Below are 11,626 nucleotides of genomic sequence, written 5' to 3' on the forward strand. Positions count from 1 at the left end.
ACTGTATATGTTAATGAATTGCTAAAGGCTTTTGTCTTAACTTAGTGAAGCATGTGCGTTTTCATTTACTAGTTGTCATTCTCATCCTCGATATCCAGGGGTTACGCTCTCTGCACCCCTGGAATATGCCATAGTAAAATTGAAAGCACGCGGCTAGCTATATGATAGGTTGTCGGTTAAAAAAACTCTGACCAATAACTAGGCTAATATTTGTCCTTTGAAGATAACAGATAAGCGACGCCCGACTTCAAAGCCAGTACATTTTACCGTTTCGGGACCGCGAGATTCTTTTGATGTACATCAAAGGACACAACCAGTCTTCAAAGTCTTCATATTCAAAGAGTGCAGAGTGAAAGTGAGCGTTATCCCTGGATATGAGGATGTGTTATTCTCGAATCAATCCTCAGTTTCACAGAAAAGGTTGAATCAATGCAAGAAAATCGTATTTTACGGATCTCGCACGGAAATATTTATTTCATTTTGTGATACAAGGTTATGTTTTTGATTATGCTCATTAAGATCTAGAATGTCTTGTGGTTTTGTTGTCACTTTCAGAGTTCTCGATGCCAGGACATAACATTACTTGGATTCGACTTATCGTGGCGTGGTCATCGATGAAGCAGAAGACGCTTACCCTTCCGGAACACCTGGTTATATTCCCCTTGTACTTTTCAAGGAGTTCCATGTAAATCTTTCCTTTAAGATTTTGTGGATCCAGTGTTAATTGAACTATGTTGATATAGTAACAGGCCATGATGGTTTGTTCCGGTCAGTTGTAAAATGATAACCGGTTTGACAGTAATGCGCTTTTTATACCCAGCGAGAACCATACTCGTTACCAAGCAAGGACAAACTAAAATGTCGGCACTTCCTAAGAAACATTAGTCGGAAGAAATGGGGAAGATCTCAAAATAGAACATACATATTGATCACTCCGTGGTGAAGTTATAACAGTTACCATGTGCATATAGAACATATAGTTTAATTTCACATTTTTTACTATTCGTAGTTAGGGCTCATTTATCATGGCAACCGATATAAGTACACAGCATACAATACATACAATGTAGTAGGACATGTGAAGGACAAAATCAACACTGGACAAATACGGAGAAGGGTGAATATCTGACTTGGTAAAAGTGTCCTGCGTACAGTATTTTCATGCTTGTTGTCCATCATGTAGGTGAACCATTGGGTTTGGTGACACGAAAATAAATAATGATTACCCAAATTCTATGGATAATGCTAAAAATCAACAAATCCTGTTATTTGATGAAAATTTTATTTTGAAATATTTGCACTTTAATGACTTAAGTCTAAATTTTAAGGTATCCATGATGGTATTTATAGAAAGAAATTTGAAACTGGTTTGCCAAGCACTTTAGTTAATCATAATAAAATTTACAGTAGATATCTGAAATTTGATGGGATGTTTTTTCATGCAATAAATAATGAGTGGCAGTAGAATGTCTAACTTTTCTACGTAATTCAACAAAATCATTCACCCATCAAATGTCCAGATTATCTACTGCAGCAGAAGAATGTCCACAAACCAGCTCCTGCACTGGCACAAGTCTGTGTTTGTCCTCTCTTAGAACTAAAAGTTTTGTATTGAATTTACTATAAATATGTGTCACAGGATTACAACCCGGTGTCCACGCTAGCAGAGAACTGACCGTTTCCTTATGATCAGTCCTTGCACCAAGATGTTCCCTCTCCTTAACGTTTAACAACCAGTATTGGCTGCTGTCCAAACTCTAGAAGGGTGACCGCTGACCAGACTTTGACTGACCAGAGATCGGGTGGTGTCTGATGAAGGGACTACGTGGCTGTAGTCTGGTTATTAATAAGATCGAGTTGTGATAAACTGGCTTGTACACCCTTTAGATTCTCCTTCCACTGTATCAGGTGCTGTTTCAACATCTGCCACTGCTGGCGACCAAAAGTCCGGTGAGTTGTTGAGCTGATCAGAACTTTCTTTTGCATCTGGTCTATTTTAGCTCTGACTGCCTTTGTTCTCAGTACTGTAAAACAAAGAACCACATGGTCAGGTATATGAACATACAGGGTAATCTGACAACATAAGACAGTTGGAGCACCTAAACCAGGTATATACAAATCCACTCGCCGCGACGCTACCCGATTTTCAGCTTTGGTTAGATGTGAAATCTAGAGGCACACTAGCCTGGAACTAGTGATTTGTGCATGATATAATGGACATATGCTTTTGTTCCATTTTATCATCAATTAACCAATTAACATTTAACAATTGTTAATTCCTGGTAATTTTCAATACCATATCCATTTTAACACATCACTCATGCTGCATAAGTAATACAAGACACTCTGTTGCTTTTCTCATGTCTGTTAAATGACATTTTTCACACTAAATTTAAATAACATTGAAAGTCAAAACTGACCACAAAAATAACCCTCTTTGTTGCAAATAAATCTCTATTATCTGAAATAAGTATGTGAGGTACAAAAAGTCAGCAATAATCATGCTGTCCGCCGGCGCCATGTATGTTTTGATGGTTTCTAATACTTGAACCAATATCTGGACCGGTTATCAGGAACTGTCAAAAATATTTTTTAATTTTTATTTTTGAGATTCAATAGTTTTAAGTAGTCAGGAAGGCTTAATAGTATCATAAATTTAATATGTATTATTAAAATTAAAGGAAAACATATCCTTTTGTGAATGCGATATCTTTACATCATGTGATCATGTTGTCAGCTTCATCCATTTTGCAGTTGTTGTGCTAGCAGATTTTTTTCCAGGCTAGTGGATTATTAGTGTCTACTAGTCCAAGGCTAGTATAAAGAAAAAAAAGTTTACACCTGGTCTCTGTAAATATGCTTATTACATACATCAACACCAAAATAGGAGATAGCCAACATTTGGCTTTATTGATTTCAGTTCGTTTCGTACACAGGCCCAAATTTTATATTCCTTGGAAATCTCTGCGGACAGATAAATCGTAATAACACTGTCAGTTTCACCCTCTAAACAATTTTCACCTAGCCCCCCCAACAATATTAACCATGTAGGGACTAATCTACAATCCATATTTTTTCTAACATTAAAAATGTCTGAGAGTCAAAATAGGATCCACTGGTAGACAGTGCCGGACACCTTGGATTCTCTCACATTTATATAGCACCAGTCTAACAGTGTTAGTTTGTCACGTCCTACAGAACACGAAGCTCAGCACGACATCACCTGATGCTTTTGTTTCTTCTGCGAGCATATCAATATCTCTGTATTTCACATATGTTCATAAAATGATTCATTGTTAGAACTTAATGGTAGACCAATATACAATCACTGTGAAAAACACTGCAGGTCTATGCATGGGAATCACTTACTTCACATACATGAAATTGTACGAGATGCACAGTCCAGTCCATCTGAAGTTTTACCAAAGAAATATCCAGCCTTACAGAATGTGTGGTAATCAACAGATGAACAGATATGATGCTATCATAAAACTTCCCACTCATTTCCTATTTCTCCAGAAGGGGATCCCCCCGGACTATAATACACTGCTTCTATCTTTTATTCAAGTACATGTAAGAAAACAAATTTTTAGTTTTCAGCACAAAATTATGACAGAAGGGTACATGTAGTAGTATAATTGGATCATTAATAACGATAATATGTTTTTACAAGGATAACAAAGAGAACAAATTCTCCATTGTCAACAACAAATAGGGAAAGAAAGGTGGATCTACTGCCATAATATACATGTTCCTAGTGTCAGACAAAGATTTCCCTTCTCCTTATATGTACAGCTTCCAGATGACTTACTTATTTCATGGTTATCAGTAAGGAACAGCGATAGATCTTAATACTTCTATGCAAAAGGGAGAAAGACCTCAATTGTATGTAAAGGGCAAGCATGCGAATGTTGAAGATCATGCGTAGGAGGAAAGGAAAGGAAATTCATGATTTGGTGAACTACAAATTCTGCAAAAGGTTTCTTATATCTATTTATCATTTGGTTAAACAGATGACTTCACCTCATCAAAGTAACCTCCTTTTTCTCCCTACAATTAATTACTCAACTGTTCTCCAAAGTATTTCTACTCGGTATTCATTATAATATGAATGTAACTGCTCTAATCTAAATAGGATATTGCCTAATTATATATGATTTATCAGATGAATGTCAAAATCCTTTGTATTCTCTCCTCCCTCCGTTACAAATAAGTGTCATTGTTGAAAAAACAATCATCTAGTTACCGTCAATGACAAAGGGTTCTATCTCCTCCTGGCTCATCATCATTTCCTCCTGAAGAACACTGTACTCAATCTCCATCCTGTTCTCTGCCATTTGCATGAAGGTCAGTAGACGCATCTTCCTCATGTTCTGTTCATGAGAGAGACCTACAAAAGAAACATGAAAACTTGATACTATTGAGTTGTAAATTGATTCTTAAACATGAATTATTTAATGAAGAATGTCTGAGAGTCAAAATAGGATCCACTGGTAGACAGTGCCGGACACCTTGGATTCTCTCACATTTATCTAGCACCAGTCTAACAGTGTTAGTTTGTCATGTCCTACAGAACACACAGCTTTGTACAACATCACCTGATGCTATTGGTTTTTTTAAGTTCATACCAAAATTACACTTTATTGACTGCCCCAAAACTTCATCTCAATGTAAATTTCACAATTTAACAGTTTTGTCTATACTAAAATATCTGAAGTCAGATTCCCTATAGGTTCAGAGATGTATAATATTAAGCATGTTTTAGAAAAAGACATGTTGGGGTGACAGTAGCTTTATCATAAACTATAAGCAGGTTCAATTGCTAAACACTAACTGAGGTTAAAAAAGTTACTTCCTTTTCATTTTCTGTTGAAAAGCCAAAAGGTATTTAACAACTTTTTATTGTCTTTAAAATGTCCCCATAATTAAATGTCAAACAGAATGTCTGAGAGTCAAAATAGGATCCACTGGTAGACAGTGCCGGACACCTTGGATTCTCTCACATTTATCTAGCACCAGTCTAACAGTGTTAGTTTGTCACGTCCTACAGAACACAAAACTCTGCATGACATCACCTGATGCTTTTGTTTCTGAGTATTCTGTATATATGTAAACTGAATCATTTTTTTAACTTAATGATAGACCCGTAGACAATCCCCATGAAAAACACTGTTAAGTCTATGGGAATCACTTACTTCATTGAACAGGTTGTCTATGAACTTAATTCTTATGATATGTACAATTTAATGACCATTATAGTAAGAAGGGAAAAAAGTTCTGATTTGTTTCCCCTGTATTATAACACATATTTTCTATTTATTTTTTTATTTTTTATTATTTTAAGTGAAACTTTTTGTCAAAGTCTGTATCAGACTCGGTTCAAACTTTCAAATCTTTATATGGATGAGACAATTAGTATAATATTTGATCTCTCGACTCAGTCATGTGACCTTGACCTTATATATATATAATTAGGAATGTAGATCAAAGAGTCGTACAAAGACACACCATATATATAGTCATGATACATCCATTAAAAAAATGGATATTATTAGTCCCTCCCATAATCTTGTCTATTAAGTAACTTCTGAATATAAGAAATATGTTTAAAATTAATGGTCTGAACAAGATTATTGGAATGCGGACAGACAAATTGTTATATCACCACCGACAGTGTCAGTTACACCCTCTAAACAATTTTCACCTCCCCAACAAGATTAACCATTTAGGCTCTAATTTACAATCCTTATTTCAATTTTTTTAACATTAAAAATGTCCGAGAGTCAAAATAGGATCCACTGGTAGACAGTGCCGGACACCTTGGATTCTCTCACATTTATCTAGCACCAGTCTAACAGTGTTAGTTTGTCACGTCCTACAGAACACACAACTCTGTACAACATCACCTGATGCTATTGGTTTTTTTAAGTTCATACCAAAATTACACTTTATTAACTGCCCCAAAACTTCATCTCAATGTAAATTTCACAATTTAACAGTTTTGTCTATACTAAAATATCTGAAGTCAGATTCCCTATAGTTTCAGAGATGTATAATATTAAGCATGTTTTAGAAAAAGACATGTTGGGTTGACAGTAGCTTTATCATAAACTATAAACAGGTTCATTTGCTAAACACTAACTGAGGTTTGTTCTATACTTCCAAGAAGTCATTATCTATGATTAATACTATAACATCAGTCTCAATTTAGAGGAGAACTAACATGGTTTCCACAAAATGTTATAGCTTGGGTACTTGGGTAAAAAAAGTTACTTCCTTTTCATTTTCTGTTGAAAGGCCAAAAGGTATTTAATAACTTCTTATTTTCTTTAAAATGTTCCCATAATTAAATGGCAAAAAATGTCTGAGAGTCAAAATAGGATCCACTGGTAGACAGTGCCGGACACCTTGGATTCTCTCACATTTATCTAGCACCAGTGTAACAGTGTTAGTTTGTCACGTCCTACAGAACACAAAACTCTGCATGACATCACCTGATGCTTTTGTTTCTGAGTATTCTGTATATATGTAAACTGAATCATTTTTTTAACTTAATGATAGACCCGTAGACAATCCCCATGAAAAACACTGTTAAGTCTATGGGAATCATTTACTTCATTGAACAGGTTGTCTATGAACTTAATTCTTATGATATGTACAATTTAATAACCATTATAGTAAGAAGGTAAAAAAGTTCTGAATTTTTGTTGTTGTATTTTTACACTAATTTTAAATTTTTATTTTTAAATTTTAATCATTATAAGTGAAACTCTTTGTCAAAGTCTGTATCAGACTCGGTTCAACCTTTCAAATCTTTATATGGATGAGACAATTAGTATAATGTTTTGAACTCTCGACTCCTTCATGTAACCTTGACCTTAGGAATGTCGATCAAAGAGACGTACAAGACACACCATATAGTCATGATACATCCATTAAAAAGCTGGATATCATTAGTCCATCCCATAATCTTGTCTGTTAAGTAAGACAAATTGTAATATCACCACCCACAGTGTCAGTTTCACCCTCTAAACAATTTTCACCTCCCCCACAATATTAACCATGTAGGGACTAATCTACAATCCATATTTCACATTTTCTTAACATCAAAAATGTCTGAGAGTCAAAATAGGATCCACTGGTAGACAGTACCGGACACCTTGGATTCTCTCACATTTATCTAGCACCAGTCTAACAGTGTTAGTTTGTCACGTCTTACAGAACACGAAGCTCAGCACAACATCACCTGATGCTATTGTTTCTTCTGTGGGTATATTAATATCTCTGTATTTCACATATGTACATAAAATGATATATTGTTAGAACTTAATGGTAGACCACTAAACAATCATAAACAATCACTATGAAGAACATTGAAGGTCTATGGGAATCACTTACTTCATATAGGTTATTTCCTATATAGCTATGATTTGTACAATTCAATGACCATAAAAGTATTGTGGGGAAAAAAGTTCTGAAAATTATTTTCCATTATTATTATACTTATTTTCTAAACTTTGTTAATATCAATCACTATAAGGAAGTATATATACTTAATCAAAGTAAAAAAATATATTGTGGAAAGTAAATTCTAAATTTGAAGACTGCTGAACTGTATCACTTCAGCCTTTCAAAACTTTATGGCCAAGACAATAAGTATAATATTTTGATCCCTGTTTCCTGCCTATGACCTTGACCTTAGGAATGTAGATCCAAGAGATGTACATGTACAGGACACACAATCTAGTCATGATACATCCATTTAAAAAGCTGGATATCATTAGTCCATCCCGTAATCTTGTCTTGAAAGTAACTTCTGAATGTAAGCATTTGTTTAGAATTGATGGTCTGGACAGACAAGTTGTAATATCAACCCCCACCCTCCAAAAACAATTCTACCGTCCAAAACATGTTCACCCCCATAAGGAGTTTTACCAGGTAGGGACTAATGAACAATATATATTTGAACTTTTTTAGCATTCAAAATGTTTGAAAGTCAAAAAGTGTCCATTAGTAGACAGTGTTAGTTTGTCGCGTCCTACAGCACACACAACTCTATAGTACAATACATAGTGCCATCTTCATGTCCTATAGACCATACAACTCACACACATACACACACCATACACATCATAAGATGCTATTTTCAATCAAAATTATGTGTATGCAGCAATATATCAAGGTTCAACTGTTTAGTATACATAATTCTTAACCTCGTGAATTTAAAAGATCAAAACCAATGCACATCACAGAACATTGTATGGATCTCAAAAATGTAATTAATTTTATATTATCAGAATCCATGCAAGTATTTGATAATATTTAGGGTCTGAAATAAAAAGATAACAGCAGGTCTTGGTATGATGATGTATCTAACTTACATAGAGATTTCACAAAGTCTGTGTTATTCTTGTAGAACTGTTGGTACTGTGCAATCTTCCCAGAAACAAATATAGTCAAAAGCTGAAAAAACATAAAAGCAACATATATATAAATTTTGACTAAAAAAATAAATAAAATAAAAACGTGTACATACAATAAAGCAGACACTTTATGTGGAATGATTTTTGCAATTTCAAAGATCGATATTTCAATTACCAACATTCAAAATTTGAAAAGGGTTTGTCAGGTAACTCTTGAGAAAAAGCAATAACACATTTTGTCAAAATTCAAGGTGGCAGCCAGTTTGTTTTTCCAATCAGTCTCAAATTGAAACATGTGCAACCATGGACCAAATGGAACCTTCAGATCTATGAATTTGAGATAGGTCTGACAAGTACGTCTTGGAAACAAAATCAATAAAAATAGTTAAGGATGGAAAAGTGACAACAGACCACAGAAAAATTGTGATTTAAACAGCCTACCTTCTGATAATAGTAGGATAATAATGATTTATCAAAACAGTTTTGTTTTTCGAGGACAGACAAATAATGTATAATTATGTACAATAATGCTTTCTAAACCCTACCCTTCTTTTGAAATCAACATATTGGCTCTCGTGGGGAGCCTATTTCTGTGTTTGTGTTGTTTCATGTTTCAAGTACCAGTCCACAGGCATATTCTACTAGCCTGAATTATGTTTTTGAAAATTTTCTCCGACACAAAATCTCCTAGTGTCAGGCACGGAGATAACGGAATTGAAAACACCCGATATAATTTCATAGAATGCTCAGGTGGTTGTGTGTTTTACTAGTCCTAAGTGCAAAAATTTTGAACAATGTACACAACCCTAAACTAATGCTTAGTTGGCTGTGTTTTTTTCTTTAAACATCATGAAAAAGAGACAAACTTACATCATGTATGAGCTCCCCCTCAAGGAACTTTACTGGTTTCAGTGTCAAGAGATGGTCCATAAGAAATGTGTTGGGATCTCCTAAATGTGTCACAATACACCTTCAAAATAAACACATTTAACCATATATCGGTTATGTCGTTACATAGGTATATGGTTGTGTGCAGCACCTTAATACATAGCAGAAAACAATTTCTTATATTTTGATAAATATTTTTACGTTCATTAAAATGATTTTATCTTTTTTTCACCATTGGAGTAACAAAGATCTGGTAAAATCTGAACTTTACTGTGACATTATATATCTGTTTCTCCAACTAGTAAGAATTATAGATGCTCTCAACATAGACATCAGGGATAAATAGCACCATTAACAGAAACAGCTTAATGCTGGATAAAAAAGGAACAAAACTTTTATTTTAAACAAGCATACTTTAAGTTTCACAAAGCAATACATATTTCCTACCAGTACCACACCATTAAGAAACACCTATGAAGTTTCATAAAAAAACTCTGCAGTTACTGTATGGCAAGAAGCAGAATGTGTTTAAAACACTGTTGTGACTGCGACTTTGACAATAAACTTGAGCATGAAAATAAATTCAGCTGTTTTAGTTCTTGTCCCTGGCCATGACCTGCACTTTAACGATCATATGTGACCTTAACCTAGACCTTAATGGTACACATACAGATCTCTGAAGGTGGTTAGTTTCACAGTCTAGTTGGGATACATCCACCTAAAACTTTCTTAAATTAGCATTCAAAATGTCTGAGAGTCAAAATAGGATCCACTGGTAGACAGTGCCGGACACCTTGGATTCTCTCACATTTATCTAGCACCAGTCTAACAGTGTTAGTTTGTCACGTCCTACAGAACACGAAGCTCTGCACGACATCACCTGATGCTGCATACAAGTAAGAGAGTCACCATTACAAGAATATCAACATCAACTTGTCTACTTTTCTATCTACCAATATACTGTGTAATGGTTCGAGATTGATTTTTCAGCAATAATCATGCTGCCCGCTGGCGCCATGTATGTTTTGATGGTTTCTAATACTGGAACCAATATCTGGACCGGTTATCAGGAGCTGTCAAAAATATTTTTTTATTTTTATTTTTGGGCAGAGATTCAATAGTTTTTAGTAGTCAGGAAGGCTTAATAATATTATAAATTTAACACGTATTATTAAAATTAAAGGAAAACATCCTTTTGTGAATGGGATATCTTTACATCATGTGATCATGTTGTCAGCTTCATCTATTTTGCAGTTGTTTTGCTAGCAGATTTTTTTCCGGGCTAGTGGATCATTAGTGTCTATAGCTACTAGCCTAAGGCTAGTATATAGAAACAAATGTTTACACATGGTCTCTGTAAATATGGTTATAACATACATCAACACCAAAATAGGAGATAGCCAACATTTGGCTTTATTGATTTAAGTTTGTTTCGCACACAGGCCCAAATTTTATATTCCTTGAAAATCTATGCGGACAGATAAATCGTTATATCACTGTCAGTTTCACCCTCTAAACAATTTTCACCTAGCCCCCCAACAATATTAACCATGTAGGGACTAATCTACAATCCATATTTTTTTTAACATTAAAAATGTCTGAGAGTCAAAATAGGATCCACTGGTAGACAGTGCCGGACACCTTGGATTCTCTCACATTTATCTAGCACCAGTCTAACAGTGTTAGTTTGTCACGTCCTACAGAACACAAAGCTCTGCACGACATCACCTGATGCTGCATACAAGTAGGAGAGTCACCATTACAAGAATATCAACATCAACTTGTCTACTTTTCTATCTACCAATATACTGTGTAATGGTTCGAGATTGATTTTTCATGTCATTTTTATCTTGATGTAGCAAAATGCATATTCATGCATAGCTGAATATATATGACTTTCAGGGTTCTCCCCAGAATTTTTTTAAGCTGATATGTTTCATTTGCAGCGAACATTCAAGACGGACACGCTAATATAATACCTTATAATACCTTATCAAATCTAAGGGGGGGTGTAATATTATGTTTAAAAAGTTACTTTTATTTACCAATTTTCTTTTGGTGAACATTAAAACCAAGGAAATAAATAAATGTTTCTTATGTCTGAATTTTCAGCAATATTATCGTTTTAAATATTCTAAAAAAAATACAATTTATAGAAAGGTGTATGAGTTTTGTACATTGAATAATAGATATGACATTTGTGACATTTGTCTCTTATCTTTACATTTGTATCCCTTGCTTAATCCCCATTAAAAATAATTTAAAGAAGAAATATTTAAAAGCTGTTTGTGCTATAGGGGGAAACACTTACATGA

The 11,626-nt window shown here is 34.4% G+C and overlaps 1 protein-coding gene across 1 annotated transcript in view; it reads right to left on the bottom strand.

The window, feature by feature from the left end:
• Positions 1–1,268: 1,268 nt before the first annotated feature.
• LOC110462077 (eukaryotic translation initiation factor 3 subunit M-like) overlaps positions 1,269–11,626 on the bottom strand; it is a 20,047-nt gene continuing 9,689 nt past the window's right edge. Inside the window, exons 7-10 of the mRNA XM_021515886.1 lie at positions 9,294–9,393; positions 8,382–8,463; positions 4,247–4,390; positions 1,269–2,024 (exon numbers count right to left, since the gene is read on the bottom strand). Coding sequence (XP_021371561.1) covers positions 1,822–2,024; positions 4,247–4,390; positions 8,382–8,463; positions 9,294–9,393 — 529 coding nt within the window. The 3' untranslated portion in view covers positions 1,269–1,821. The remainder of the gene's footprint in view (positions 2,025–4,246; positions 4,391–8,381; positions 8,464–9,293; positions 9,394–11,626) is intronic.

The sequence above is a fragment of the Mizuhopecten yessoensis genome, unplaced genomic scaffold (genome assembly GCF_002113885.1).
Source record: "Mizuhopecten yessoensis strain PY_sf001 unplaced genomic scaffold, ASM211388v2 scaffold10745, whole genome shotgun sequence".
Taxonomy (NCBI): domain Eukaryota; kingdom Metazoa; phylum Mollusca; class Bivalvia; order Pectinida; family Pectinidae; genus Mizuhopecten; species Mizuhopecten yessoensis.